This window comes from Neltuma alba, unplaced genomic scaffold (assembly GCF_004799145.2).
Source record: "Neltuma alba isolate B1F8T4 unplaced genomic scaffold, ASM479914v2 tig00013234_pilon, whole genome shotgun sequence".
Taxonomy (NCBI): Eukaryota; Viridiplantae; Streptophyta; class Magnoliopsida; order Fabales; family Fabaceae; genus Neltuma; species Neltuma alba.
The window spans coordinates 154,187-179,482 of record NW_021637530.1 but is presented as its reverse complement, the minus strand read 5'-3'; the positions used below and the strand labels follow the sequence as shown (position 1 = coordinate 179,482).

The 25,296-nt window shown below is 34.9% G+C and overlaps 1 protein-coding gene, 1 long non-coding RNA gene and 1 pseudogene across 2 annotated transcripts; 2 read left to right on the top strand and 1 right to left on the bottom strand.

Moving 5' to 3' along the window:
* Positions 1-405: 405 nt before the first annotated feature.
* On the top strand, positions 406-7,498 carry LOC114735569 (uncharacterized). The gene is made up of 3 exons (XR_003739286.1): positions 406-416; positions 4,563-4,572; positions 7,198-7,498. It is a non-coding gene; the product is annotated as an uncharacterized LOC114735569 (long non-coding RNA).
* Positions 7,499-8,221: 723 nt separating this feature from the next.
* LOC114735573 (cytochrome b-like) lies at positions 8,222-11,335 on the bottom strand (annotated as a pseudogene).
* A 173-nt stretch (positions 11,336-11,508) lies between these two features.
* LOC114735572 (protein NEN1-like) lies at positions 11,509-15,800 on the top strand. The gene is made up of 7 exons (XM_028923268.1): positions 11,509-11,599; positions 13,557-13,714; positions 14,030-14,076; positions 14,168-14,231; positions 14,426-14,755; positions 14,891-15,102; positions 15,566-15,800. Exons 1-7 carry the CDS (start codon positions 11,509-11,511, stop codon positions 15,798-15,800), a joined length of 1,137 nt encoding a protein of 378 aa, XP_028779101.1.
* The last annotated feature ends 9,496 nt before the right edge of the window (positions 15,801-25,296 follow it).

Here is a 25,296-nt window from a genome sequence, read left to right as displayed (position 1 = left end):
TTCGCCTTGGGGTTCTCAATCAAAAATAAATCCAAGCTATACAGTATAGTGCTAACTCGGGTCGTTTCACTTTTAGGAGCCTTTATTAATTACCTAAGTTAGATTAAATGCCATGCAATGCAATGAAATGGGGTTTTGGGTTTTTAAGATTTAAATGAATGGTGCCTAAACTAAATGCAATGAAAACAAACCTAAGATACTATATTTTTGGTGTTTTAAGATAATAATGATGGAATGGAAATGAATGATAGGAAATCTCTTGAAAATGGTTTTGATGGCAATCATAGTTCACTTAAGATATTGGGAGTTTCACAAATCCATTAGGTTTTCTTAATAACAACCTCAATAACTCATTGAGTCCAATGTTTAAATCAATGAACTTCATTAATGAAAACATTGTTAAGTTTCCCTAATGTGTAATTTGAGAATGATCATGCAATTGGCTCAATGTGACCCACAATAAACTCAGTATCAATACATGACCATGCAAGATAGGAGAGAATCATGAGAGTTACAAAGAAGCATATATGTGACCACATATATTTAAGCCCAAAATTCAACATCAACCAATCCAAACTACAAATGTAAATCATTAACCAATGATTACAGAATTAACCAAAGTGTCTAACTAAGATTTTACAACTCCTAGACCTAGGAAATCATAAACATATAGCTAGAAACTAAAGATTAAAACTAAAACTCCCCTTTGAAGCTTGGAAACTCATGCTACTCCACCATCTTCAAGAGTTGATAAACCCTAGCCCTCCATAGCTTCAAGAAAAGCTCCAACTAAAGTGAATCCGTCGGCCATGGTAGCTAGGAGATGAAGGAAATGAGGTGGGATGAAGAAAGAGTGCAGGAAATGGAAGGGGAAGAAAAATGGAGATGGAGAGGTAAGAGGATGGGAGAATAAAGGTGTTGGAGATGATAGAATGGAGTGTTAGGTCAAAAATAGGGTTTCTAAGGGCTTTTGGGGTCCATCTGGGTCGGATCATATGAGTAGAAGGTCCATTTTTGCGTTCTGGATCCGAATCTGACGTTCCTGATACGAAGAGGTTCGCCGCGGCGAACTCAAAAGTTTGCCCCGGCGAACTATTCCAGACAGGTATTCTAGTGGGATTTTGGGAGTTTGCCCCGGCGAACCAAAAAGTTTGCCCCGGCGAACTATTCCAGAATAGCCACTGATGTACATTTTCAGACTTTTTGCTACAGCACAGCATTTTCTTGAAAACTCTCATGTTGTGTAATGCTTTGGTCTTCAATCTTGGCTCTAATTCTCAAGTGTCCTACAATGAAAAGCAACAATTTGAAGCATCAATTGTCCTAGAAATCAATTGAATACAATTAATAACTAATTATGACAATTTTACCCTCAAAAAGACACTAACTCAAAGTAAGGACTCTTAATCTAAATTAAGCACAATTATCATTAAAAGGAGCCAAAACCTATGATAAAAACCCTTAAAATGATATGAAATAACATAGAATAATTGGGTTCAATCAAATCCCCCACACTTAAACCTTTGTACTCCTGGACAAAGGCAATACAAAACTGAAGCAAGAGAATAGTATTGATACAAATGGGAATCTCTATGACTTCAAAGTAAGAAAGTGATAGTGTCATTAAGCCAATTCTTTAAACAAGCAATTATAGTAATCCAAATTAATGAGAAGGGATTAAAGTAGAGTACAGTGAATACAATGGGAATGAACAAAAGAGAAAACACTCAAGATATAAACTATTTTACTCTACTCACCAAGATGGGGTAATTCTCTCTCAAATCCACTTAATCAACACTTTACCATAAGCTTGTTAAAATCCTACCTCTTCACTTTTAATGCATGAATACAATGATCAAGAGGGCTTTTAAGGTGATGATGATCAGAAGGGCTAATTGCAAAGAAATAAGGCAAAAAGATATGAAATGATAAAGCACCAAGCATTTAGAAAAGGGTTTCCAGTAAACATTTACTCTATTTCTCTTCAAGCACAACTTTGCTCTTCAAACCACCAATGAACTGCCTTATTTCAAAACTTTATTCTTATGGTACCATTTATTTTGATCTTTCTTTCTTTGGCTTTTCTCAAACATTTTCTTCTATTTCTGTGCCTTTTTCTATTTCTTTTTCTCATTTTTTTTGTGGCAATTCCAACCCAAGAAGACAAAGTTTAACACATCATGAATGTAATAGCAAAATGTTGAAAACTTGAATGTATAATGCATGTCTTGGCACTTAAGAAAAGATGAAGGTTCAAATGGCTAACAATGGATGAAATCATGATGGTTTGTATTTGGGATGTAGGGTTTAGAAAAGAATGCCCCTATCATGCTCATCACATCAATGCAGCTAAGTTTTGAATAAGGACTGAAACAAGTTCTAGAAAGTAGAAGATGTAAGTGGATGCACACACTATGAATAGGAATTAGGCTCAAAGAATCTTCCAACAAGGCTAAATCTCAAATGCTCATGCACAAAGATTAATTGTACTCCAGATTAACCACAATACATTAACTCAATCAATATAAAAGCAAGCTTAAAGAATTATGACCAATGAAACTAAAACAATCAACTTTGAACAAATAGCAATTCTCATGAGTATCAATACAAGTTCAAAAACATTTACCAAAGTCCAAGAATACATAAATTCAAGTGTAAGATAATTGAAGCAAAAATTTTCAAAAATTTTGACTCAAAATCTTCAAATTAAGTTCAAAAATCAATCAAAATTTTGAATTTTTTTTTAGAAAACCAGATTTTCAATAAACATAGGAAAACACAACACAATTAGTGAATATCAATCCCTCCCCCACACTTAAATCTTGCATTGTCCCCAATGCAAAACTCAAGTGTAACCCTAAACAAGAGAAACCAAAATCAAAAGGGAGGAAAAGAAAAGAAAAGAAACTACTTTTGCTACTGGATAAGTCCCTCCCCCACACTTATCTCACAAAACAAGCAAATAATTCAAAAGATAAGAGTTAAGGAAGGAAAGGGACAACCTTTAGAACGAAATCTCTTCAAACTCTTATAGGAGAAGTTCTCATCCCGGATGAGAAACATGCATTTCTTCCATATGCTCACTTCTCCTTTATTGATCTTCCTTAGTAGTGGTGGTGTGGAGTCCTGCAAGCAAGTAGAACCAACAGCAGTACCACATCCAGAAATAGAAACATGAAGAGATTGAAAATGAAATAAAGACAATTTAGAAGTTAATCTCTCCAAGTAACTATCACAACCAAGAAAGTCAATAGCACTCCTATCAGTAGGAGTCAAACTTTTATTTAAATTTTTAAAACACTCAAGCTCATGTGAAGTGGAAGCTGAAGAATCCAACTGACAGTTGTTGGAGTACAGCACATCACTATCACATTCACAAGAGGTACTGTATGAAGGGGGAGAAAAGAAAGAACAAAAAGATTTATGCAAACTACTATTTACAATGCAAGATAAATCAGGAGTTAAATCACAAGATAAAACTTGTTGGAAAGACTTATTGATATTCATGATTTTATCAATTGAAATTTTAAAGCCTTTCTCAACATTATTAGAAGCTATGAACTCAATGGGATTTTTAGAAAGATAATTTTCAAGGCTATGGTTAAATTCACATTTCTCTACAAGGTCATCATCCAAGCAATTCACATCAATATCATGCTTTATATTTGCAGCACTTTCAGTACTAGAAGACGATGCACACACTTTACCAAAGTTCTGCTTTTGCCACTCAACAAGTATATCATTTTTGTTATTAATGCAATCCATGCATATAGTGTGAGCATTGCAAGAACAAGATAAAGGTTCATTCAAATCAGAATCAGTTTCACCATCTAATCTAGTACTAGAAAGAGAAGCATGTTCTTCACACAAAGAAGCAGTGACAGTGCAAGCAACATCATCAACTAAACAACTACTATTAGAAGTGTTCAAGTGAGAATTTTTATTTTGAAACATATGAGGGGATTCAACTATGATTTTCTCATCCACCTCATTATCACTCACATCATCAATAACTTCAACAGGAATAGTAGTTCTAGCACAAGGGTCAATCTCCTCAAGAAGAGGAGCAATATTACCTGATGTAGGGCACGAGTCCTTGTGAGTTTGTAGATGTTCTTGCTTCATCTGGGCCTCTTGTATGAGTGAATCTGGACACTTTGATTCATCTTTCCCAATCTCAGACTCAATTCGTGCTATATCACTCAAGAACTTTCCCAATGCACTTTGACATTCTTCTAACTCTTCCTCTGATTCCTTAGAAATTCCAGATATTTCTACCTCTTCAAGTAATCCATGGTAGTATGAATTCAACCGGTCATAAGCTTCTCTTAAAAATCGCATCTGGTCATTCTTAGGAATAGTGAGAAATGGGTCAGGTTCACTGAATTCATGTTCATGAGATTGGGGAAGGGGTTGGTACATGGATTGGGACAAGGGTTGGTGGTGGTAGTCATTTGGCGAAGGAGATGGTTTAAAGGGGGAATTATACGGTGAGAATGGTTCAAGGTATGAAGTGGAACATCTATGGAATGACGGTGATGGTTCATGAAATGATTGGTGAGATGAGGAAGGGTATTGGTGGTAGGGTTCATGTGATGGAATGTTTGGCTCATGATATGGATGGTGTGAAGGAAAGTGTTCAAAGTGTGGATTGTATGGTGGAGGTGATAGGTCATAATGTTGTCCTAATGGTGGGTGTTGGTTTGTGTATGAATGGAATGAAGAGGTATGGTAAGGGGAATGTGGAGGGTCATTCATCCAATCATAGCCATGGTTATGGTGAGGATAGGGATCATGCCCTTGATAAGTCCCACCATGTTCTTCATGATCAACATGTGCTTGAAGCAGATCCAATTCCTCTTGTATGGCATCAAGCCTTTGAGAAGAATTATCACCCATCAGAGTATTGTCACCTACAAAAGAGGAAGGGTGATCAATAGACCTAAATTATTATTAAACCAAGCCATAAGAAAGCTAAACAATCAGTTCCCAAAGAGTTTTTATGAAATTTTTTTTTTAAGATAAGGGACCCTTCGCCACGGCGAAAAGAAGGGTTTGTCGCGACAAAGATGTCTAGAGAGAGAGAATGGAATCTGGTTCAACACACTACGCTGCGGCGAAACACAAAGTTGGCTGCGGTGAAGGTGTCCCGAGAGGGATTCTTGCTAAAATCTAGCAAGTTGGCCGCGACGAAATAGGGAGTTGGCCGTGGCCAAATGTCACAGACAGTAAGAAAACCAGAACACAACAACAAAAACACAGAGAATGAAAACAAGAAGGAACTCAAAAATGCAATGAATGTTATGAAGGGTATGAAACTGTATGCAAAAATCAAAATCAAAATCAAGATCTTTGTTTGTATTTCTTAAAATTTTTATGCAATGCAAAATCTATTATGCACAATGCAAAAATGTAACCTAACAGGCTCACAAAACCCCCAATCAACCAAAGTTGACAGTTAACTAGCCTAAGGAACCAATTGCTTGGCTCCCCGGCAACGGCGCCATTTGATGAGAGCCTTTTGTCATTCGCCTTGGGGTTCTCAATCAAAAATAAATCCAAGCTATGCAGTATAGTGCTAACTCAGGTCGTTTCACTTTTGGGAGCCTTTATTAATTACCTAAGCTAGATTAAATGTCATGCAATGCAATGAAATGGGGTTTTGGATTTTTAAGATTTAAATGAATGGTGCCTAAACTAAATGCAATGAAAACAAACCTAAGATACTATATTTTTGGTGTTTTAAGATAATAATGATGGAATGGAAATGAATGATAGGAAATCTCTTGAAAATGGTTTTGATGGCAATCATAGTTCACTTAAGATATTGGGAGTTTCACAAATCCATTAGGTTTTCTTAATAACAACCTCAATAACTCATTGAGTCCAATGTTTAAATCAATGAACTTCATTAATGAAAACATTGTTAAGCTTCCCTAATGTGTAATTTGAGAATGATCATGCAATTGGCTCAATGTGACCCACAATAAACTCAGTATCAATACATGACCATGCAAGATAGGAGAGAATCATGAGAGTTACAAAGAAGCATATATGTGACCACATATATTTAAGCCCAAAATTCAACATCAACTAATCCAAACTACAAATGTAAACCATTAACCAATGATTACAGAATTAACCAAAGTGTCTAACTAAGACTTTACAACTCCTAGACCTAGGAAATCATAAACATATAGCTAGAAACTAAAGATTAAAACTAAAACTCCCTTTTGAAGCTTGGAAACTCATGCTACTCCACCATGTTCAAGAGTTGATAAACCCTAGCCCTCCATAGCTTCAAGAAAAGCTCTAAGTAAAGTGAATCCGTCGGCCATGGTAGCTGGGAGATGAAGGAAATGAGGTGGGATGAAGAAAGAGTGCAGGAAATGGAAAGGGAAGAAAAATGGAGATAGAGAGGCAAGAGGATGGGAGAATAGAGGTGTTGGAGATAATAGAATGGAGTGTTAGGTCGAAAATAGGGTTTCTAAGGGCTTTTGGGGTCTATCTGGGTCGGATCATATGAGTAGAAGGTCCATTTTTGCGTTCTGGATCTGAATCTAACGTTCCTGATACGAAGAGGTTCGCCGCGGTGAACTCAAAAGTTTGTCCCGGCGAACTATTCCAGAGAGGTATTCTAGTGAGATTTTGAGAGTTTGCCCCGGCGAACCAAAAAGTTTGCCCCGGCGAACTATTCCAGAATAGCCACTGATGCACATTTTCTTGAAAACTCTCATGTTGTGTAATGCTTTGGTCTTCAATCTTGGCTCTAATTTTCAAGTGTCCTACAATGAAAAGCAACAATTTAAAGCATCAATTGTCCTAGAAATCAATTGAATACAATTAATAACTAATTATGACAATTTTACCCTAAAAAAGAAACTAACTCAAAGTAAGGACTCTTAATCTAAATTAAGCACAATTATCATTAAAAGGAGCCAAAACCTATGATAAAAACCCTTAAAATGATATGAAATAACATAGAACAATTGGGTTCAATCATGGGCATTGTAATTCTTTCTACTTCTCGAGGTATAATGACAGATCGAGAGGCTCGATTAGAAAGAATCGGCAGAGAAATTTTATGTTATATATGGTAATCTTTCTGATATCGGAATTCTATGAGAAACTTACATACATTTTTGTGAAAAAAGAGAGAGAAAAAGCGGGTTTCTAATATCACTCCACATACATTAGTTATGGGAAAGGGGTTTTAATTGCAATAGAAATAAAATCATGAGGGTTTAATTACTGAATCACTTCCTAATGGTATGTTCCAGGTTCGTTCCTATAATGAAAATAAGATTCCAGATAATGAAAATATAGATTCTAGGTGGTCCTGTTTCCGGAAGAATTCGACATAGTTTTATACATATTACCGAGAGATAAAAAATAGAAGTAACTCATTTTGCTTCAAGCAGATAGACTCCGGAACACAAATTCGAATGGTTATACTGTTTTTCACCCTCAACATTCTTTTTTTATGGCGATACAATTAGAAGTTCAAAATTTTAGGAAACCCTATTCTCTTCCAATAAAAACATTCAGAATTCAGTTAAGGAATAACAAATATGAAAATAAGAGCCTCCGTTCATAAAATTTGTGAAAAATGTCGACTGATTCGTAGATGCGGATGAATTATAGTAATTTGTTCCAATCCAAGACATAAACAAATACAAGGATAATCTTGCCAAAAAACAAATAAAAAAAAAAAAAGGGGGACTTGACCGGATGCACAAAAAAAAATAAAAAAATGAAAAAATTGAAAAATAGAAAGTGTCCACTTTTGACATGAAATGGATATATCCATATATCTCTAACTTATATTTATGAGATAATAAAATATGGGAAAACCTATACCAAAAATTGGTTCACATAGAAATGTACGTATTGGTTCACGTAAGAATGCGCGTAAAATACCAAAGGGAGTTATTCATGTTCAAGCTAGTTTTAACAATACCATTGTGACTATTACAGATGTATGGGGTTAGGTGATTTCTTAGTCTTCCGCCGGTACTTGTGGATTCAAGGGTACAAGAAGGGGGACACCTTTTGCCGCTCAAACCGCAGCATGAAATGCTATTCGGACAGTAGCGGATCAAGGTATGCAATGAGCAGAAGTCATGATAAAAGGTGCCGGTCTCGAAAAAGATGTGGCATAAGAGCTATTCGTAGAATGGTATACTATTAAGTTTCATACGGGATGTAACCCCAATGCCACATAATGGATGTAGGCCCCCTAAAAAAAGACGTGTGTAAAAGGAAAAATAAACATTGAAGTGATTTCAAGAGAAATAAATTATTCAAATTCAAGGATTTGATCAAAATAGATTATTATGGTTCGAGAGAAAGTAAGAGCATCCACTCGGACACTGCAGTAGAAGTGTGTTGAATCAAGAGCAGATAGTAAGTGTCTTTATTATGGACGCTTTATTCTATCTCCACTTATGAAAGGTCAAGCCGACACAATAGGCATTACGATGCGAAGAGCTTTGCTCGAAGAAATAGAGGGAACATGTATCACACGTGCAAAATCTGAGAAAATACCACATGAATATTCTACCATAGTGGGTATTCAAGAATCAGTACGTGAAATTTTAATGAATTTGAAAAAAACTGTATTGAGAAGTAATCTCTATGGAACTCGGGATGCGTCTATTTGGGTCAAGGGTCCGGGATATGTAACTGCTCAAGACATAATTTTACCACCTTCTGTGGAAATCGTTGATAATACACAACATATAGCTAATCTAACAGAACCTATCAATTTGTGTATTGGATTACAAATCGAGAGGAATCGTGGATATTGTATAAAAACACTAAATACCTTTCAAGACAGAAGTTATCCTATAGATGCTGTATTCATGCCTGTTTGAAATGCAAATTTTAGTATTCATTCTTATGTGAATGGGAATGAAAAACAAGAGATTTTTTCTCGAAATATTGACAAATGGAAGTTTAACTCCTAAAGAAGCACTTTATGAAGCCTCCCGGAATTTGATTGATTGATTTATTCCTTTTTTACATGCGGACGAAAAAAACTTAAATTTAGAAAACAATCAAGACAAAGTTACTACTTACCCCTTTTTACTTTTCATGATGGATTGGCTAAACTAAGGAAAAATAAAAAAGAAATAGGATTGAAATCTATTTTTATTGACCAATTAGAATTGCCTCCCAGGATCTATAATTGTCTCAAAAGGTCCAATATACATACATTATTGGACCTTTGAATAACAGTCAAGAAGACCTTATGAAATGGAACATCTTCGCATAGAAGATGTAAAACTTATATTGGACATTTTAGAAATAGAAAAGCATTTTGCATAAAATTGAAATACATTGGATTTTTTTATCTTTTTTTTAGGGGGGAAAAAGATGAAAATGCGGGTTTTGAATCTTTAGCACAAATCCATATACTCGGAATAGCTCCAAAATTAAATAGATGTATCTAGGGATTAGTGGTTTCAAAGTGAATTTTCCCTAGATACACAATACACATATCATGATATTTTATTTCATAATTGAATCAATTTAAAAAACACCTAAAGTTAGGGATTTCTCAATAGGTAATGTTGCTCCAATACCCAACCAAAGGGCCACTACGGTACCAATCAAAAAGACGGTTGTCGCTACTGGAGGACGAAATGGGTTTTGGAATTTATTAACATTCTCTAAAAAGGGTACTGTTAATAATCCCGCTGGTACCAAAACCATTAAAAGAACACCCAATAACTTATTGGGCACTGTAAGAAGTATTTGAAATACGGGAAAGAAATAGCATTCAGGCAATATTTCCAAAGGAGTTGCAAATGGATCCGCGGGTTCCCCAATCATTGATGGTTCTAGAACCGCGAAGCCTACGTTAAAAGCAATAGTACCTAGAATTACTACTGGAAAAATATATAAAAGATCGTTAGGCCATGCGGATTCTCCGTAATAATTACGACCCATTCCTTTAGCCAATTTAGCTCTTAATACAGGATCATTCAAGTCATGTTTTTTTGTTATTGGGATAGGTGAATTCTTATAGATCCATCCTCCAAAAGAATCGGACATGATAATTTTTCATCATACGGCTCGAGCACGAATCAAACGTATCTATCTAAAAAATTTATATGTTATACACACATAATATATATGAATATGAAGATTCTATGTACGAAAACAATTTAGCAGAGTTTCTTTTCTAGAGTTACAACTATCCATTGCAAGAAATTCTGTTCTTATTCTTATAAGTTAAGTAAATGCTCAATACCCAAGTAGGCTTACAAAGTTGATAGTGCTTTCTGGGTCATCTCAGACCTTGCGATTGGCCTTTATCCCCCAAAATCTCGAGACTTTTTACTTTACATACAAAGGATTTACTTGTTACTAATATAATCTAGCCCCTGTTCTTCTTTAGATCTGCTTGTTTCACTCCAATAGTATCATAAATCGAGTCAATGCAGAAGAAATGAGTGCATTTCCATACTATTAGGTTAAGTGAAATATAAGACATAATCCGTATTATACCACATCACTTATTTTACTGGATCTTACGGAGACTATTCATGCAGGACATGATGGAGTTTGATCATATAAAAGATTCTCTTCAAGTGAACCAGCCTATCCTCTGTAGGGGACTTGTGCGGTGGTTGGAACAAAGACACATTTCATTGTGAATTCAAATGTGGCGGATAAGATAAAGTCATATATCAGCGCGGCCCAATCAATAGTTCAAGTCACACACTCCCATAATCCATTTTTTCTTCAAAGAATTCCCTTCAACTATTCGTGTCTGTCAAATAAATAATATAATCCAATTTTGTGAAGTTGAAGGGAAATATCCAAATACATGTCTTATTATTTTAATTTTAAATAAGACATATTTGTAGCAATGAAATACTATTGTCTCCTCCCCCAAATGATAAATGATTGATTCCAAATATCTATGATCCATATTCTCCATAAAGGACCGTACATGCCTTGCTTACGTATCATTGGAAGTGCATTAACATAAATACGGCTGTAAGAAGAGGTAATACAAAAGTGTGTAAACTGTAAAAACGAGTCAAGGTAGATTGGCCCACACTAGCACTTCTGCATAATAACTCTACCAAAGATGATCCTATTCCAGGAATAGCTTCAAGTATGCCAGTTACAATTTTGACTGCCCAATAACCTATTTGGTCCCAAGGTAAGGAATAACCAGTTACACCAAAAGATGCGGTCAATACACCTAAAACTACACCTGTAACCCAAGTCAATTCGCAAGGTTTTTTTAAAAGCGCCGGTGAGATACACACGAAATACGTGCAGGATCATCATTAGGACCATCATACTTGCCGACCATCGATGAACTGATCAGATTAACCAACCAAAGTTAGCTTCCGTCATTATATATTGAACAGAAGCAAAAGCCTTAGTAACGGTCGGACGATAGTAAAAAGTCATAGCAAACCCTATTGCTACTTGGACTTAAAAACAAGTAAGTGTAATTCCCCCTAAACAATAAAATATGTTGACATGAGGAGGAACGTATTTACTAGTTATATCATCTGCAATCGCCTGAATCTCAAGACGTTCTTCGAACCAATCATAGACTTTATTGAGATAGGTAAACCAAGGGGGCTTCCCCTCTGAGAACCGTATATGAGAATTTCATTTCGTACAGCTCAAACAGAAATACCCAAATACTGGTTCTAACAGATATGTGTAATAGAAAGTTTGCAACTTCTTAACTTATGCATGGAGAATAGCTATTCTTAAGCACTACAGACCAGTCACACCTTTGTATTTCTTCCTTTTTCTCCTGGAATTGACAGTGAGCTCATTGACACTCTTATACCATAATTCATTTTTAAGCCGTGTAGGTGAGGGGAGCAAGTAACTTGATTTACGGGGGATGGGAAGGTCTGGGTTCATGTGAAGGATTCACATTATTGTGTTATTACAGTACCTCTCTGTGTAGCTTTGCCTACAACTTTATTCAATAACAATTTTTAAGCTAAAAGGATGCGTGATGGATTTATACAAGACGGATAACTATTAACCAGTTGATGGACTATCATTCCTGTTCTCCCACCCCACCACTTGTTCTCCCACCACGCTAAACATTTACTTCACCTTTCATATCATTAATAAATTAATAAATCATCCCCACACAGAAGGATGAAAGATACAGATCCATGTGAACTTGCTACCCATATATTTTTTGGCAAAGGCCAAAAACTCATAATATTTATTCATTTACTAAAAACAGACCAGTATTATCATATTTATTCATTTGATCTATGCCGCACCAATACACCATTGCTGTGGGGCCTCCTCGCTTTTCTTTCTTTTAGGGCCTGTTTGGTTTGAGGGGAGGGTAAGGGAGGGAGGGGAGGGTGGGGTTGGGGAGGAGAGGGGATGTTTCATCCTCACCTTGTTTGGTTTGATTAAAAAAGAGAGGATGGAGGAATATTTAACGATCCCTTGTTTGATTCAAGAAGGAGAGAGGAGGGATAGTAATAATCAATTTACTATTTTACCCTTACATATTAATTTATATTTTTTATTGATATATTATAGAAATTAATTTACATCTTAATTTAAATCATATAATTTAATAAAAATTCAGTCTTATCATGTTAATATGTGCATTAAAAAATTGATACAGTATTTTTTTAATTCTAATTAATATAATAATATATTTGAAATAATCAAATTAATAAATTTTATATACTCTAAAAAAATTGAAATTTTATTCTCTTTAGGCTATGCTTTTTTTTCAGCTTTAAAATATATTTAATAAATAATATATTTATAAAAAAATTAATTTTATAATATTATATTTTTATTTAAATAATTTTTTTTATTTTTATAATAATTTATATTAATTTTTATTGTAATATATTTTTTAATTATAATCATTTATATTTTTTATTTTTTACTTAGGATAATATATTTTTTATTTAAAATAAATATTATAATAACATATTTTATAGGTGGTTGTGAAATATCAAAAAAATCATAAGGGCATAATGGTCCAAAAATTTAGCCCTCCTCCAAAAACCTTCAATTTGGAGGGAAGCTAAAATGGGGGGAGGGAGGGGAGGGGAGGGAATATTTTGGCTTCCCTCCCCTCCAAAATTTTTAACCAAATAAGGGGAGGGGTTCATTTTCCCTCCCCTCCCTTCCCCTCCCCTCCAACCAAACACACCTTAGAGCCGAAAGGTCTATTTTTTTCTTGTGTCTCTTCCGCTTTGAATTATGTTCTGCCAAGGGTCCGGAAGTTCAAAGACGAGAGCTCTTTTCTCCGCGGGAAGCTTTTCTTTCAAGAGACTAATAAGCAGGCCTATTAAGGAGCAGGTGATTCAGAGCTAGCCCTACGCTGACAAACAAGTACCCTGCCTTGTTTGTAGGATAGAGCTAAGATAAGCAGAAGGAGCAGCCTGCGGCCCACCCGGCGACCAACAATGCCTTTTGTTTCTCTACTTTTTAATGGGAGAAAGTGGAGAAAACGATGGACTAGGCGCGGCAAATTGCGGTTATAATTCTTAATTATTTTTTGTTCTCTGAATTTCCTGTAGAACGGATTTGGGTTGGCCATAACATCTTAAAATTTGATTGTGTTCGCGTGAGAGATGCATTTACAGAGATTAATCGGCCACCACTGAAACCGAAGGCTACTATTGACTCATTGGATTTGTTGACTAAAATGTTTCGAAGAAGAGCTGGAGACATGAAGGTACTGCTCCTTTATTTCTAGAATTTGAACCCACACCCCACCACGAGTAGGTGCCCTACCCCCTCAATGCGGGGCCTCTTGAGTCTTGTGCCCATGAACCCGATTTTTACCTCTGCTGAGCGAATGTTTCCATATGGTATGTATGGTATGAAGAATTGGAATTGGGAGTGGAAGTGGAACCGAACCTAAAATTAAAATTGAACCCGGACTTCTATCACATTTCCACTAAACGAAAAAAAAACCTTCTATCACATTCTGTCTTGTAGTCTGGCTTTGCCTAACTCAAGTTACAATGCATTCATGTGTTCACTGCAGCTGGCAACTCTTGCAAGATGTTTTGGGCTTGGACCGCAAACGCATCGGTAACTATACTGATCGATTTTATGTAATGCTTTATTTTAAATCGGCTATAATAATTTCATTTTGCTTTTTTCTTCTGCATCATATCCTCAGGAGTTTAGATGATGTTCGCATGACTCTGGATGTTCTCAAACACTGCGCAGCTGTTCTGTTCTTGGTAAAATTTTATTTTGACGAATTTCAGTATGTTTTGTTCTTGGTAAAATCTTCAGGAGCATATTGTTATGTTTTGCATCAAGTGCTAGGTGCTGATAATTCTTTTCATGGTTTAATTCGTTAAGCAGTGAATTGAAATTTGACTTGTTAAATACTGAGTTCTGATTCTACTTTATAATCCCTCCCTCCATACAGGAATCAAGTCTTCCAGAAATATTTACAGCGAATAGTTGGCTTTCTCCAAATGCTACTACAAGAAGTCGTAGTAATGGGAAATCTTTGTCACCTGTTGAGAATTCTCCAGCTTCTCCTATTGTGATGTGCAGCTTAGAAGGCTCTGAATCAAGTTCAGTAGATGCTAATGGAGCTCAACAGCGTCATTTTGATTTGCGTGGCCTTTGGGATGAATTGAACAGAGAATCAATTCAACCAGTTGTAGTGGTTGATGAAATGCCCACTTCAGAGACACCCCAGATGTCTTCTTCGACTGCTGTGTCTGATGCTTGTAGTAGCAGCTCTATTGCTGTCTTAGATCCTGATGAAATATTTATTTCTTGCCTCACAGCATCTCTCAATCCATTATATCGTGGCGGTCAAAGGATACAACTATTGCACAAAGGTTTCCCCTTCCAGCTTTGTTGCACTGATCTTAAAATATAGTTTGGAGTAAATGAGAAGTATAAGGATCGTGCTGGCCAACCGAAGTTGAATTTTTTGGCTATTCTTGATCCATCACAAAGCTTATGTAAGGTTCTTGAAGCTTGTGATAGTACTGCACGGGGCTTATCTTTGGAATCTGGTAGCAGCTCTGATTGGAGACCAATTGTTACTAGAAAAGAGGGCTTCTTCCATTATGCTGTTGTGCGATTACAGTAAGTTCATATCCTGCACATAAAGTGCAGGCACATGCTTTCACTCCAAATATATGACGGATAGCATAAACTAATCTTGGGCTGGGTTTTCAGTCTTCCACGTGATTGACCTAGCTATTAGGAATGTGATTTTTAGATTTTAGAAGCTTTGTCAGTTTAAAATTGTTATAGGGTCCTTTTATTAGCTGCACAATTTGAAACATGGATGCAAAGATTTAGCTTCGGATAAAATTTAGAAGCAGTTCTTTATGTTTTATGAGGTTCTTCAATAGAAAAAATTTAGCGGCCATAAATGTTATAGGCGATTAATACCGCAACTGAATCCTGCCACTGGGTCAAAGATCCTAACAGAAAATATCTAGCTGAACTGTTTGCTTAATATCTAAAGATCTTAAGAAATTGAAACTTTGGAAATTTCCCCTGCTAAGAATTTCACTTATTTTTGTAAATATTGACATTACAGCATACCTACGGTGATATGTGAGAAGGTTGCCACATATGCAACTGTAATATGCCAGAAAGAATCATCGGGCACCGTCCGGAGGCTGCTCTTTAGCAAGGTAGATGTGGAGGAGCTCGGTTCCGTGCTCAAAGTTGGGACATTTGTTGATGCAGTCTGCTCCTTAGATCCCTATGACTATAAGCAGCACGCAGGGATTAGATTGATTACTAAAAAATTGACCATTAATTGCAAGTAGAAGGAATATGTTTTAACTGGCAGACATATAATGACTTTTTGTTTTTTGAATGAAAAAATTATTATCTACTCCTCCGGCCTTTAATTAAGACCCTTTTAACTAATTTGATTAGATTAAGGAAGTTAGGTAAATTAGTTAATTATAAGAAAAGGGACACATTTTTCCTAAAACACCATAATCATCTTTCTTAATACCCCCTCTCTCTTCTACTTGATTATGGTTGAGGGAGTATCCATAAGGGTAATTTAGAGAAAATTGATAAATATAAGAAATGGGTCTTATATTTAGGACCAAAACCAACTCAAGAATTGGGTCCTATATTAAGGACCGGAGGAGTATTCATGATGGGTGTCAGAATTCAATGGGAGAACTAGAATGAGGATGCGAAGGAATGTTACCAAAAAGTTCAACGACAACGACTAGTTAATTATGTAGTTGGTACCAAGGGAGCTGTCGTTTCCTTGTTTGTATTGAGACTTATCCAGACTTTGAAGTAATTTTAAGTAATTATGTTTCTTCTTTTCCCCTGTTCAGGTTTGTTTTGAAGTTTTTGGAGTGTGATAATTCGTTGGTTTTAGTCGTGAAGTTAAAACTGGAACTTTTGGCGCGTGAAAAAATGTTGGTCCTAGAAAAGGAATTGGGTATTGAACTTTTTAAAATTTTTCTTCAAACCTAAAATTTTTTCCAGAAAATTAAAAATTCAACTAATTCTAAATTTTTTGAATTTGTAAATTGATCATGGATGATGTATAAGTTAATAATAACCAAGTTGTAAATATGTATTGATATACATCGTGGTGAATGACATGTATGGCTTGGGTATTGCCAAACATAAAATGCAAGGTCACCTTGTAGCACAAATACATATAGCGATGAACAATTCTTGCTACTTTTTTAAGCTTTGATCCTCGCTTTTTTCCCCTTGTTCTTGCTAACTACTAAGTATAATAATGTTAGAGTTAATGTTTTAAGGACGACAAAGTAAATTGTTTTGTTTTTTTGCATTTACGTTACTGTTAAGTATTTACTGATGATGTTATTGATAAATGAGGTTTTTTGAAAACTTCTTCGATAAATGGTTAAATGGGTGAGTTTATTTGTATTACAAACTATTAATGCATATGGGCTTATTGTGTCTATCAAACTCTATAATTGTTGATAATTCATAATTCTTGATAACGTGATCAAAAATTGTTTTTCTAAAGTTTTACTGAGTCACTTATATTTTCCAAAAGAATTTTCAATAAAGCTCTCTATGTTTTAAAAGTTATATTTTCACTAGTGAAATTTATTGATAACTTCATCAATAATATCGATTACCTTGTTGATAAAAGTCATTTTTTCCTCTTGTTATTTCTGCCTAATCTCTTTTTAAGAGCCTTTTCTAAAAGTTTTTTTGATAAACTTGATTTTCGATGACCTTTTTGATAAAGTTGTTTAAAATGAATTTGAAAATCTACCTAAATTATCGATAGCCTTTTCAATATCATATTTTAGAAAAATATGATATGATTCTATCTTTAAATTTTCAGCCTTTGTTCTTCTTCTTATATTATTATTTAAAACAAAAATTCCCTGACTTAGATAGAAGTCAAGTTACATATGTTTTCACTTAGTTTTTTTTGAAGAATCCTCATGATAAATTACTTTGTTTTATATTTCACTCTTGGTCAATATTGACTTCTATAAATAAGTCTTGTTTTTGAATTCTTACTTTTTGATTAGTTGATAACCTAATCAATGAGGCTATTTATTGATAAGTTCTTCGAAGATAATTTTATGATTTTCTTTTTACTTCTTTGCAATCGCTCTCTGAAAAGGATTTTGTTGACCCATATCACTAATGGCGATGGGCCCACTCATGACATTTGTGTGGCGGCAAATTTGGGAGAAATAAAAGTTAGAGATTTTCAGTTTATGCTGTCAAGATTCATGTAAGTAAAATTAATTTATCATTCTTTATAATTTTAATTGAATTCTTATAAGTTTTTATTTTTATTAAGTCCTTATAGGCTCATCAATTATAGATGTTGGTTCCTTAACGAGAGTTAATGTAGATATCACTAAACGATATGTAAATTGTTACCAAAAAATGAAATAAAAAGGAGTTTTGTTCAGAAAGTAAAATGATGAAACAAAATTTATTGACATAATAAAAAAAATTATTTTGCTTATAATTGACTCCTTACATATCTATATATAACATGTAATTTGGTTTATTTTGATTTTTTTGGATTCATGTCACATAATCAATTTTGTCTGCTGAATGAAAACCATGTCATCAACTACTAATATTGTTTCTCTTATAAATTAATAAATTATTAAGGATCAATATTCATAATTGAAAACATTATATGGATTCAATAAAAAGGGGGAAAACTATAGTGACAATAAGTTGAAATTATAGAGACTTTCATGTTAAGTTTCTGAATACAAAATTATTTAACTGCCTTAAGCTTGGAGTTAGGAGTTGGTGGTTGGTGATTAGACTTATACCGAGCTATTTTAGATTGGTGTTTGTAATAACTTTGTTGTTTGATGAATGAATGAATACTTCTTCTGGCCAAAAAAAAAACAAACAAAAGCATCCGTATGTATTATATGATTGGACAACTGGATGGTAAATATATAAATAAGTGAAGAAGTTATTTTATTATTATAATTCACGCACTCATTATATCTTTAATAGGGTATTCGAACTCGTAACTCTTAAGTTTAAAAAAAGATTAAACTGACACATTTAATGTTATTAATCTCTAAGACCTCGACAAGTAATTGAAGAAATTATACTCCTTTGGTTTAAAATTATAGAGCATACTCTATGAAATAATATGTTTAAAAATAAGATATTTTTAGGCTTTTAAGGTGTAATAAATACTTTTAAAAAAAAACACTTAATAAGTATTAAAATTAAGAACTAATATTTATCATGTGAGACACCACATTAAGTTAAGGTCAACACGAAAGATTTATAGTTTTTAATGATATTAACTGATTTATTGGGATCTGCATTGATTAAAAAATGTCTCATAAGTTTTTTTAATAAAAGACTGATATTAATAAGAAAAATGCAACATTATATGTCCATAATTGAAGAAAAACAGTAAAAAATAAAATTAGCAAAAAGAGAAAATTAAACGAGGGATTAATAGCTACAACATCTAAAGTAGAAAATAATTTACAGAAAACAAGGATTTTGTGAATGATGATTCTAGTTGCTCCTTCTACTGAGTTACCAATCTCTGCTAGTTGTTTGATGGAAGCCAAAACCTGTAGTGACTGATCATCAGAAAAGAAGACTGGAGAATTAACAATCCAACTAAGAGAAGATTGCAAACATTATAATTGAAAGAATGATCCCCAAAGTCTATGAATCGATTGAAAGTATTAAAGAGTCTGGCCATGCAAACAAATCCTTGAATGATGGCTTTGCTTTTGGTTTTAACTTTATTTAAGATGATAGCCTAAGGAGAGTTTTGGAGTCAAAGGAGAACTTTCCAGATTAAGAGAAAAAGCCATTTTTGAGAATAAGATAGCATGTTTCATCTCTTCAAACAACAGAAGGATTTGGTGTGTGTGTGTGTATTCTCATAAAGGGCAATGTTTCCCTTCCTCCAAATAATGTTAATAAGAATAATAATACCCTTAATAAGATACAGACGATTGTCCTGATACAAATTAGAAAGGGTATTCTTTAACCACATAGGAAAGTGCTGAATGCTAATGTTATCAAATTTATTGAGAAAGCATTCAAATCAAATTGCTCTGGGGAAAGGGCAAAGAAAGATTAAATGATCTATAGATTCCTCTTGATGACCAAATAAGTATGGCTCAGTTGTGTTGAGGTGATGTTGTTGAAGAATATCATAGGATGCTAAAGCATTGTGCAAGAGTTTCTCAACAAGCAAGAGAAATTTAACAGGTAGAGATATAGACCACAAGAATTTTCAAAGGGGATCTTGGACACCAAAGAGGTGTTGCCTCAGACATAAAGAATATCCACCTTTAACCATGTATATCCCGGACTTATTTCCCTTCCAAGAAATTTGATCTGGGATATTTACAAAGGAAAGGGGAATGTTGGTAATAGTTAGCAACATGAGGATGGTATAAGGAACGTGCCGGTCTATGATTCCATTGAATCAGACTCCAACCAAAGGAATTATGCATTAGGAGATTAGCCACTACTTGAAGATGAGCAAGAGAGGCAGATCCTGATTGCATCGGCCACCGTAAAAGTGGTTAAGAGTATGGAAGATCCATTTTAGTGTCACTCTCTGTTAGATTTTGGGCTTGGGATCCGCCCTTGATGGGCCGGATTATTTGACCGGGTATAAAGAGAATATATCAGTCAAATATCCAAGCAATATTGTGATATGTTTGACTTGGTCAAACACCCTGAATCATATCCAATCGGTTACGATATAAATCTAATTAATTTATATTGTGTAGATTAAATATATATTAAGTATATATATTTAGAATTAATTGTGATTGATTCTGGATTTAAATTCAAATATCATGATATTATGAGATAAGGATATATTATGTATTATCTCAGATTTTATCTGATGGGCTCAGTAGATATTTTTATACTACCCAAAATATACCTGACAAAAGCTATAAATAGAGGCTTCCCCCCATCAGTTCAAATCACTCCAGTAGTAGAGCTTTCCTACTATATATATATATCTCTCTCTCTCTTATTTTCTTTCTTGCAAAAGAGGTGCTCTGCTGTGCACTTAAAAGCTTAGACTTTTATAGTCTAGCTTAAGCGTGAGCTAAGAAGATCCGACCGACCCAACCCGAGATCCGACCGGTATGTTTTCGATCCATTGTCTTATATTTTTCTAACATTGGTATCAGAGCTGAGATGTTCTTGAGGCTCTCAATATATGTGTGCATATATTATTCACGCTCATTTTTTTTCCGCTGCATCATGAATATGCCGTATACAATTCGAACTCAATATGCTTGTGTTTTAAACTCAAATACACACTCCGTATATATAAGTGAAGTTTGAAAACATTACCTGTTATTCCGTAAGGTTCAAAAATGTGATCAAAATCTTCGATTTCAAAAGCTCTAACGTCGGCCGTACGAACCAGTTTTTGAATCTTTAAAAATGATGTTTTTTAAAGAAAATGAACCCATATAGTTGTAGAGCACGAAAATACGAGTTCATAGACACCTAAAATGCATAAAACAGAGCTCGAAGGAGGAAGAAATCACGGTTCGAAAATGGCGGGTCGCGACGGACCCGCCGGAGCTCCAATCGGATCTGGAGCGACCCGGCTGGAGGTCAGGGACGACCTGACCAGCCCAAAACGGCGTCGTTTTGGGCTGGCCAGGACGCAGCGTTTCACTTCAAGTGAAACGCTGCGTTTCGGGTCTAGGGACCCGGATCCTCCCTGGAAGTCGGGTCGGTAGACCAACCCAACCAAAAAAAAATTTTTTTAAAAAAAAATTTTTAAATAATTTTTTTTAAATTAAAAAAAGAATTTTGAAATTTTTTTTGGATGCACCCACACCACCTAGGGACCCTTTGGTCATAAAAGGCACATGTATAGATTCCTTAAGACGTAAGGAATCAGATGAAATAGGTCAGGTAATGGCGAGAGGCCGGAAAGGCAGCGCGTGTATGACACGCGTTGGTCCCGAGAGTGGGCGAAGCTACCCCTTAATAAAAAAAAATGGAATGATTATTGGGGCGCGTGAGGGCGCGTGAGGGGCTATTTTTGAGCCCTGTTTGACCTGAAATATTTCTAAAATCATGAGCTATAAATTAATATATTATGTGCTGATTTTTTATGACTTTTTGGGTACGAAAAATAGCAAATAAATGTTTTGAATATTTATTTGTATATTTTTCTTAACTTGTTCTTTTTGGGTTTAGGAAATGGCCAACTCCAACTCAAATTCTAACCACTCTTTTGGAAAATATCCAACTTATTCTCCTCTTTCTGACGCTCCGAAATCTTCAAATTATTATGCTGCCGAAAGTACAAATAAAAGAAAAGTACCTCGATCACAAGTAAATTCTAATGTACCTGAGGGGAGCAGTGGTAAAAGGAAATGTGTTCCTGACCAACAAGAGGAAGAAGTCTGCAGACCCAAGGACATAATTTTAATAGAACAGATAGCAGCAGAAAAGCATGCTAATGAATACAAGCATAAAAAATGCCTATTTTCAAAATTGAGTTATTATGCTAAACAAATTGTCAATGAGCAAGACGCACTCTTTTTCTCAAACATTGCAATCCAATACAAAGAGGAACTGGCAAGGAGGGGACACATATTTAGTGAAGCGCTTTTTAAACAAAGTCTCTGTAGATGCTGGAAAGATGTTAAAAAGAGTTTGAGAGAACCCATGATAAAATATATCATGAACGAATGAGTTTTTGTTCACATTTATTTTTCTTTTCATTTAATGTTTACTCTTGAAACTTTATTTTGGGGATTATCCAAATTTTTTTGTAAAGATTTATGCTTCGATAAATAAAGTTTTTTTTTTTAATTTCAAATGCTTTATTTGAGTGGGAGTTTCATGAGGAAAACTCCAATTGGGATATGTTCAAGGAAAGTCAAGAAAGGTAAGAGACTAACCAGGAGTAATAGGATGGGAGCCAACCTAGTTGTCTTCTGATCATGAAAATGGTGAGACTCTTACCCGGACGACCTGTGACCTACTTGAATAAAGTGTATGTTGCATACCGTACTAAAATGCATTGTTGTCTATGTGATAGCACGATGTCCCAAGGAGGAATCAAGTCCATTATAGCTGACCTCGTAGGAGGTGACAAGCTGAACGGAGACAATTACAACATGTGGCGTCGTAAGATATCATATGTCCTCGAGGAACAAGAAGTCACTGATGTGTTGACTACTTTTCTTCTAGAGCCTGAGGCAAATGCATCGCGAAGGGACCAGGACGGCTACGTGGCTTGGAAAAGAAGGGACACTATCGCCAGAATTACCATGCTGAGTGCCATGACTGACGATGTGTTGGTGCAATTCGAAACACACCCTTCAGCCTCTGCCATGTGGGCAGCACTAAAATCTGAATTTGACGGTACCTATGCTGCGAGGCTTAGGAGACTCACCGTCAAACTTGATAATTTCAAGTTGGGTCCTAACACTCCCATAAGGCATCACCTAAGGGCAATGTAGAACTTAATCAGGGAGCTTAAGGAAGCTAGAGGTGCCTTATCTGATGAACAACAAATTCAAGCTGTCATGAGATATCTCCTAGCAAGTTGGGATACCATGAAGCACACCATTACTCATAACGAGAGTATTGTCACATCCAGAAATATGGTATTTGGGAAATAAGAATATTCATAAATAATTAAGGGTAAAAAATGACAAGGAGTAATAGAAGAATTTTGGGTGGAAAATAATTATTATAATTTTCCAAGCCAATTATGAAAAGTTTGACTAATTAAGGAAAATTGGTCAAGAGTAAATAGGGGAAAAATAATTCCAAGTCTCAGAAAATTAAGGAAAAATAAGGAAAAAGTTCCTTGAGAATTATATGGAATTATAAAATTGGTTTTATGACCAATTGCCCTTAGAGAAATTACAAAGGAATTTAAGGGCAATTTAAGCTAATTTAAGGTCCTTATTTGGAAAATTCCAAATAAATATATTTAAGAAGGATAAAATCCCAAGAAAATTCCTATGAAATCCCAAGGAATTATAAGAGATTATGAAATTAAAAGAAGACCCTCAAGTATCCAGGATTTTTTCCAATTCTTTGGAAAAGTGGAAAAATCACTAAAGAGAAGGAAAATAGTTTTCCTTTTTATTTAATTATTGGGAAATTAAATTTGAGATAAAGAGGGCAATTTGGGAAGATAAAAATAAGGAGAATAATTTATGGATCTGAAAGAAAATAATTACAGAGGTCAGAGCACTGTAATTATAGAAAAGAAGTTAAACCCGGAGTAAAAGTGCACCGATAAAGTGTTGATCGGAGCCTTGCACTTTACTTGGCCCATAAGCTACCACTTGTCAAGCCTTTAATGGATGATAATTAGAGCTTTCCAAGTGTCAAGCTACCAATGGAGAGGATCTTGACTTTGGAATTTAATTACAATGTGAATTAAGTTAATTAAAGAGAAAATGCAAGACTAAGTAGGCTTATGACACTTGGCTCTTCATTAATTGTGGTAGATGGGATATTTTGATAGCATTGATGAGCTCATCTCTCCCCTAAATCAGATGAGAATTTCGTGCAAGGCATGAAGAGAGGGAAAAAGAGAGAGTTTTGAGGGAAAACCAAGAGAAAGGCATCAACTTTGGTCATACAATCAAGGTTCAAGGTGAGTTCTTGGCTCTAGATGTGTTCTTGCCTTGTTTTCTTTCTCTTTTATGGTTGAAAATATGTCTTCTCTCCCTCTTTTGATGCTGGCCAAACTGGTTGTTTAAGGGGAAAGGGAGTTTTGCTCATCACACTTGTTAAAATACTACAACACAAGCTAGATCCTAGTGTTTGCAAGTGATTATAGTTGGTTTTGAAGCATTTTTCATGGTTACTTCCTTGAGTGTCATTTTCGGCCAAGACAAGATCTGAACCCTAGGATGTGTTTTTCAAAGTTTTGAGGCTTCCATTGTGTTCAAAATGAAAAATGGTGTAGGGTAAACCTAAAGAACAAGTGTTGGAAGCCATAGAAGCAAAGTTGCAATTTTTGAGTTTTAAACCCTAAGGGTTCGGTCAAGCTGAAACTGGAAGAGGAAAATTTATTTTGTTAAATCTAAGTAGATATTTGGAATCTACATGAAAAACCATGTAGGAAAGGGTCAAGAGGGAATTTTTAGGGTTTATGGAAAACAACTCTAAAAATTCAAGAAACAAAGATAGAGGCTTTAAGGGGTTTAGGAGCTTCTTGAGTTATGTGATTGATTTTTATGTGGAATGTTTAATAATACTTGCTGCCCTTTTTGGGGATTGCCATGTTAGGGTTTGGCATTTGTGGAAGCAAGAAAGAAGAACAAGAAAAATCAAAGAGCATTGGATTAAGGTAGTAAGATTTAATTAGCCTTAATGTTGAATGTTGCATTGATTGCTATGCAATTTCATGTGCTATTATGTGGTTGAACTAAATGATGATGATGATGATGATTGTGTAGCTATACTCCTTGCTTTATATGCCTTGGCTATTGCATGTTAGAGTGCTACATGTATGAGGTAATGTAGTTCCCTATTAATAGCAAAAGGTTGAAATGCTTGTAATTGATGCATGTAATGTTTTGGTTGATTGATCTTGCTACTGGGATTTTCAAAAATCTCATCCCCCAAAAATAATGTAACATTTTAGGGCCTGAACTTCTCAAGAGCAAGCTGCAGAATGGAGGCTAATTATGGTGTCATACCATAAAATTTTCGTGGACATTTGGTTATGTATAATTATCAATGGTTGGTGCTGTAACCCTTAAGCAGGATATTAGTTTAGAGCCACGGTTTATTTAGTTACTGAATGAATTTCAGCATGAA